The sequence below is a fragment of the Netta rufina genome, assembly GCF_964035555.1.
Source record: "Netta rufina genome assembly, chromosome: 19".
Lineage (NCBI taxonomy): Eukaryota > Metazoa > Chordata > Aves > Anseriformes > Anatidae > Netta > Netta rufina.
Window position 1 is genome coordinate 10027721 of NC_140143.1, and position 7361 is coordinate 10035081.

Here is a 7361-nt window from a genome sequence, read left to right on the forward strand (position 1 = left end):
GTGTTTATTTTAATGCCTGGTTGGCCAGTTCCCAGTCATACATACACAGCACCAAAGAAACGACAGAAGGAGCGAGTCCATTCCTGAACTGATGCTACACATCAGCTCCCCCTTCTTTCTGTTTCTTTTTTTGTTGGTTTATTTTCCTGGTTAAGTATCTGGCTGTTTGTCCTGCCCAGAGCTTGCAAGCGATAGCAGAGGTTTGCAGGTCCCTGGGTGAGAACAGAAGGCACCGTGCGTGCCCTAAAGAGCAGCGGGAAGGACAAGAGGACAGAATAAGCTGCTCATCTGGGTGTTTTCAGGAACACGGTGTCGACACAGCAGCGGCCCTGCAGATAACCTTGGGCACGTTTGCCCCAGCGTGCGCAGGCAGCGCCGCGCTGGCAGGACTCCAGCCCGAGGCGCCGAGCTCGTGCCTGGGGCTCCAGCCTCTGCCCTCTCTTGCTCCGCTCCTGTTCTGCCCTGGAACAACTCGCCCACAGAAAGTTTGCAGCGAATTTCGATCACATCGTCCCAGAGTCTTGTGCCTTGTTATAAAGTGGGAAACTGAACGAATTCAGCTGTGGGTGAAATCATCGCGCTGCTCCACGTGCCGGCTGTACGCTGCAGACGGCGCCGTGATGGTGGGAGGCATCGCCTGCCAGCAGGAGCCCTGCTCAGACGAGGGCTTCAGAGAGCAGCGTCCTCGGTGGGGGGGTCAGCAGGAGCCAGAGGTTACTTCTGCCCTGCAGGGGTTGAGAGGTTTGCAGTCCTCGGGTTAGTTTATATGAAGGAAACTGTTCAGATCAATGCTTCCAGCAAGATTTCTCTTGGCACTGTTGCTCAGCAGGGAATGTGCCCACCGTTTCTTCAGCAAGAGATATTTGGGTTGGAACAGACTCTGGGTCCTTCACAGGGCATGAGGAGCTTGGGGGACTCTGCTAGGGATTTGGGGGACTGCACTAGGGACTGGAGCATCCCCGGCAATGCCAGGGCAGGCAGGACAAGAAGCTGTTGCTGTGTGCTTGCCCTTCTGTCCCTGTGTCAGCCGGTGGCCAGGGCTCACACCCCAAGAACCATCTCTTGGCCAGGGCTCACACCCCAGGAGCCATCTCCCATTTATTTCCCTTAGCAGAGAGTCAGGGACAGAGCAGGCTCAGGCGCTCCCTAGCTTGGGTTTTGGGACGTCCTGCAGATGAGGTGTCACCATAAACCACTTTAAAAGGAATAAAGCACAGAATTTTAATCAACATTTTGAGGTACTGCAAGGCCTTCTTGACACCATGAACAGCATAACTTCAGAGGTGGACGCTTCTTGTTCTTGTATTTTGAGAATTAGACTGTCAGCTACTGCAGCTTGAAAGCCCGGCATCACTAGTTGCTCTTGGACGTCACCTCACTGTTATTTCCAACTCTTACTCAAATTTGTTGAACCTTAAAATGTCTTGCCAAGCAGTTTCCCAATGTCTGTGGAATTTAGTCTCTTGTTTGTTTTAGGAAAGGTGCAATTTATAGAGCTTCAGTATTTTACTAGATAAAAATATATTTACAGAAAGAAATAACCATTTTCCACCTTCTTCAGCTCCCGTTGACATTTTGGCTTTATCTTAGATATTAAAATAAAATAAAAATCTCAGCTTGTTCTTGTTTATTAAAAAGAAGATCTATTATTACTATTTAAGTACTTTTAAAAGAATTTAAGAAAAAAAAATAATAGCTTAACCTTAAAATTCATGATGAGTGGTGAAATCTGTTCTTTAACTCTGCGCATGCTATAGGGACATACCTGGTCCTTTGCAAGGCTGGCTTTCCAGATGATTTAAGCTAGTACAAGCCAATTAAACAATGGGAACTGAAGTGAAAACACTTTATGGCTATTTTGCACCTAACAGTGAAAGAATACTGGGTCCTGTCTCCCTAAACAGACTCCATTTGGTTTCGGAGATCAAACAGGACTCCTCTGCCAAGTTATGGGGTTTATACGGGGCTGCTTGCAGCTCTCACACTGGGGAAGCAAAGAGTTTGGAGGTGGTGATAAACGAGCTCAACTTGCAGTTATTCAAAATTCGGCCAAAGAGGCAAAAGAGTTTGGGATATCCCTGAGGTCTTGCCATGCATAACCACTTAGGGAGAGCTGGAGATCTTAGGGGTGTTTCGTGCTGGCTGGTGTGTGCTCAGGACTTTCATGTGCCACGGAGGAGCCAGGGGAGCTTGGGGATGGAAAGTCTGGATAAAAATCCAGAGCTCCACATGTATCTGCTGTGAACAGCCTCGCCTGGTCTTCACTTAATTATAAGCTCTGTGGAGAAAAAGGAGATTTGCTTTGATTAAACCGAGTTCCCAAATTGTTGGGAACTACTCGGAAGAAACAGCAGACTGCAGGGTTTTGAACCAGGTAATTCTCCAGTCAGTCTCACTACAGTATTGCTTAAAAACACGACTGACCTAATTATGACACAGTTAACATGCATCTAGTAATTACTGAGTATTACTGTGTCTGCTCTGGGCTTGACAGGACTCCTGCTTGGGGCTTATTTGTTGCTGAATCGTCCTTCACCGTGTGCTGTGCCTTGCAAGTCGTCGGTCTTGTGTGACACTTGGAAATCTCCGACAGCCTGGCAATCTCCAAAGGAAATTGCAGGATGTCCAGGGCACATGGGAAACTAACAAAAAGACCGGGCCAGTTAAAATCTTCATAATGGGCTATTAAATTGTTTTACTGTTCAGCTTCTCTGTAAAATATCAATTATCTCAATGGTTGTAATGTAATCAAAGCAATTAAATTCCAAAGGCTTGCATGTAAAAACCAGAGCTTTGTAAATGGGAGCCCAGCCCCAAGTAGTCGGGTTGCCCTGTTTGTGTTTCAGAGTTTCTCCAGATGACTATTTTTTTAATGGTGTTACAGTTTGAGAACCGTAAAAGCGTTCTGTGTGCTTGAGGTTTAGGGCGTGTTTGGAGCTTGGCTGCAGACGGCGTTTGAAGAACCGAGCAGGGAAGGCGGCCTCGCAGCCCGTGCCGGGTCCGTGGGAAGCGGGGGCAGCCTCTGTGCGAATCCTGGCCCTGGCTCCAGCCCCGCACGTTTCCTCTGCCGGTGGGGAACTGCAGCTTGCCGTTCCCAGCACTGCACAAACCAACAGCCTGATGTCCCCAAAGCACCTCGGATGTGAGACTTGACGGGTATTCCCATCCCAGTTTTATCACGTTCAGGATCTTGCCTCTGGTGATATGTTTTACAAGAGCAGGAAAAAGCTAAAGAATGATATATTGCAGGAATGTTTTCCCCGTGATTTCTCCTGGAGTAGGGTGAAACTGAGGTGCTCCTCGAGGAAGTTTTATTTCAGTTTACTTGAGTGAAGCCTACTCCGTTCGGTTTCAGCAGAACTGAGCCAAATCCTGTCTTGTTAGGGTCAAGATTGCTCTTGTTTGAGAAAATCACTGACAGTGATTTTCTGAAATTAATGGTGACTTTGGGGTGCACCATTTGAACCATATTAAAAAGCTCTGATTTAGAGGAAGCACTAAGCATCTGTCCCCTAGGAGCGAGGTTTTGGGAGGGTCAGATGGCAGGATCTGCAAATGTTTTTGGCCATAGGCCAGGAAATCACCTGAATTCGTATCAGGCAGCATTGTTCTGAAAGCTGCATGCTCACTACATCTCTGTCTCCGTGCTTAAGGTAATCAACTTTTAGAGGCTTGCACTAACCTAGCGGAGGTGTTGGTTACTTAGTTTAAAAAGGGACGAGCCAGGTCTTCTACACCACTGCTGTGTCTTGTAGGCAACTGGAAACCTGCACGAGGTCTAACGGTGATGTTGGTAGTCGTGTGATGGTTGGACCGGGTGATCTTGAAGGTCTTTTCCGACCTTACTGATTCTAGGATTCCGTTCCTTCACTTGTTGATAAAGTAGGGCAAAAAAAACAAACAAAACAAAAACAAAACTTCCAAATCAAATTACTCTTATCATTATTTGCACGGCAACACCACTGCACGGCATGCTGCGTAAGACAGGAGCTGGATGTGCCCAGCCCCAAGGAACATGCAGCCAAAACAGTCAGAGAGAGGACAAACCTCAGAGCAGTGCCATTTCTGTCGACTCATTAAGCAAATGATAGATTTGCAGCTCCAAGCGAGAAGTAGTTTCCATAGAGGATGAACTTGTGGAAGCAGGAAGATGCAAAGAAAGTGTTAATGCTGGAGCGGAGTGCTTGGGAGCTGGGGAAATGGGAGGAAAATCCAGGAATGCTCATAATGTGCAACAGCCTTGGGGGATTTTGGTGTCTTCAGTCAAAACTTGTGATCAGAGTTTAGTCTGAGGGCCTCCTTGAAGCTCACTGAAATCAGCATAAGCTCCTTCTGCCTTGATAAGACCAGTATCGCGTCCTGGGGATAGCTGGAACAGTGCTGAAAATGCTGTGTGCTCATAGCTGCTTTTGCAAAGTAAAAGTGGCTGGTCGGTGTGAGCTGCTACTCGCTGAGGTTATTTGCATGTTACCAGAGCTGCTCTGGAGCCCGGTCCTCCACCTGCTGTCACCTCGTTAGCCACTTGTGCCAGTTCTGCTGCCCCTGGGGTCCATGGTCGAAGCACGGCCCTGCTGTGTGCAGTCTCCTCCTGTTGTGCAGCAGACAAACAGGCTCTGAGGGTGCTGGCCTTTGCCCAGCTCTCTGGAGGAGATGAGCTTCTCCTCTTCTGCTCCCACCGAGCAGGGCCCCTGTTTCTGGGCAGCAGCACAGCCGTGAGGCAGCGCTCGGCCCCTGGGCTTCCTCTGGATGCACCAACTTGGGGACATGAGTGGGAGAGATGCAGCAGTGGTGCATTGGGAAGAAGCAGCTTGTTGAACTGATTTGCAAATTAAGAGTGGCAAAAGCAGAAGAACCACCAAGCGTGAGCCTGTGTAAGTGCTGTTGAAAGCAGAGCATGCCTCGTTCTGCAGGGAGCATGGAGCAGGTTTGTAGCACTGACTTCTTGCAAAAACAAGCCCTGTATCTGCTGAGGTCTTCCTGCAGCACTTGTGGTGGCCCAGCTGGGCCCTCTAACGCCCGTTTTCCTTCTCTCTGTCCCACTGCAGGTGCGTTACTGCTGGGAGGAATCCTCTACTCCTGGCAGTTCCCTCATTTCAACGCCCTGAGCTGGGGGCTGCGGGAAGATTACTCCCGAGGAGGTTACTGTATGATGTCCGTGACCCACCCGGGGCTGTGCAGGCGGGTGGCTCTGCGGCACTGCGTGGCCTTAATCGGACTCTCCACAGTGGCTCCCGTCCTCGACATCACCACGTGGACTTTCCCCATCATTTCACTCCCCATTAACCTCTACATCTCCTACCTCGGCTTTCGGTTCTACAGGGATGCAGACCGCAGCAGCTCCAGGAAGCTCTTCTTCTGCAGTCTGTGGCATTTGCCAATGCTGCTGCTCGTCATGTTCTCCTGCAAGAAGTCTTTGCTGGAGAAGGAAGAAAAAGGCGATCTGCACGGTGGAAGTCACGGGAGGGCTATGGAAATGAGATTGCCTTAAATGTCAATGATTTGTCATCCTCATGACACATCAGGTAGTGTATTTTAGTAGTTACAAGGGGGAAACCTGTGGGATTTGTTTGAAGAAGAATCATTTGTGCCTGGTGACCACTTCATGCGATGATTTTCTATTTTCTTCTCAAAGGGAATAGACAGGAGAGCTCTGAGCATTCACGGGCCGCAGGCCCATTCATTCACTCACCACAGATTAAAATTTTGCCTGTGTCAGAAGCACACACTTCCGGATGCCCTTCCACGGCCTTTGTGAGTCTTGATCTCTCACCTCGTGGATGGGTCTTCGCTTAGCAAGTCACAAGCGCACACTCACTGACCGCCAGCACTGGCAGCCTTGGCGAAGAAGTCAGGAAGCGACAAATGAATGATTTATCACCCCTGCCCCAAGCATCCTTTCCAAATTAAGCTTTAAGGCTCATGATGGGCTGGGTGAGCTTGTATTGTCTCGGTCTATGCCGTCCCTGCTCTGTTATTACACGGAAACCTTCCGTTTCTGAGCCTTTTTCCTATCAGTTACTTCTCCCAAGATTTTCCATGCACCCTAGGATATTTGTAGCTTTCACCTAGCTTTCACAATGCTTTCACAATGCTAAACGAGTTAAGAAAACTGTCTTTCAGCACACTACACATCAGCGTTTAAACAACCTCCAGATGAGCAGCTATTCCGTAGCATATACTTGAACACACTCTTAGCCATTTTCCTACTGCATCCATCACAGTGAATTTCCAGCTCCCATGTGGTTTTACATCATTAAGGTTTGAGCCCTGTGTGCCAGATCTTTGGCTGGTAAAAACTGCCATTGCAAGCTTTGAAAAGGTGTAGGAGGAGGGGAGCAGATCTCAGTCTGGTAGCTGTAAGACGTTTCTGTGCTGATGTGTCCTGTGCCAGCCCGTTCGGTCCCAGTGTCCTTGAAAGAGCTCTGGACTTGCATCAAGAATTTGAACGGTATCTGGTGGCCCACCACTGTGGCTCAGAGAGAAGGTCTCGCCTGGGGTTTGTCATCAGTAAGGAAACACATTTTGTAGGAAAAAAAAATGTTTAGGATTTTTTTCTAATATTGTACCGTTCAAATTGCTGATGCAGCCAGTGTCTCTCAAAAGAACGGTTGGGGATAGTCCTGTTAGGAAGATGCATTGTCTTTGTTAAGTGATGCGATGGAATGTGTCCCTAGGCACGGTGCAACGTGGCTGTGATGCCAGTCCGGGGCTGTGGCTCACCCTCAGCATACCTGGGGCTGGCTGCGAGCAGCTGGGATGCTTCCAAACACGCCGGCATCCCGTGTAGACAAAGGCCGTGCTCCAGTTTATTGTGGTAGTTAATGCCTGTTATGACTTGATGCGTTTCCATGCCAAGATTTCTTTCCCATGTGGGGAGAACTGGGCAGCACAGTTGTACATCGACCCAGAGATGCAGCAATATCTGAAACGGGAGACAGTTCCCTAACCCGATCCCGAAGAAAGCCCTTCAAGAGACGTCACAAATCTGCCACCCTGTGTGTATCAAGCTGCCATAAAATCTTCCCTGGCGGCTTTAATGCTCCAAGCCCAACTTCTGGTCTCAGTTACGCCGGTGTAAATCAGGAGTGACACCGGTAACCTCTGTGCTGCTGGCGGAGGTGCTCCGCAGGAGCAGAGCCACCTGTTTTACATGGCTCTTAAATAATCGGTTGCAAGATTTCCCGGCTCTCTCAAGTGATTGCAGATGACAGGATTGAGTTCCCAGTTTCTGGGCATCTCCATCATTCTCAAGTTACTGGGGGGAACGCTTCGTTCAAGTATCTGGAAACTGTACAACTGTACAACTTCTTAATTTGTTTTAAAAGTGCATTCAGTCTTCTCGGCAATAAAGTGCATACTGT

The 7361-nt window shown here is 48.8% G+C and overlaps 1 protein-coding gene across 1 annotated transcript in view; it reads left to right on the plus strand.

Moving 5' to 3' along the window:
* COX10 (cytochrome c oxidase assembly factor heme A:farnesyltransferase COX10) overlaps positions 1–7361 on the plus strand; it is a 101353-nt gene extending 93992 nt beyond the window's left edge. The window contains exon 7 of the mRNA XM_084298554.1: positions 5046–7361. Coding sequence (XP_084154680.1) covers positions 5046–5488 — 443 coding nt within the window. The 3' untranslated portion in view covers positions 5489–7361. The remainder of the gene's footprint in view (positions 1–5045) is intronic.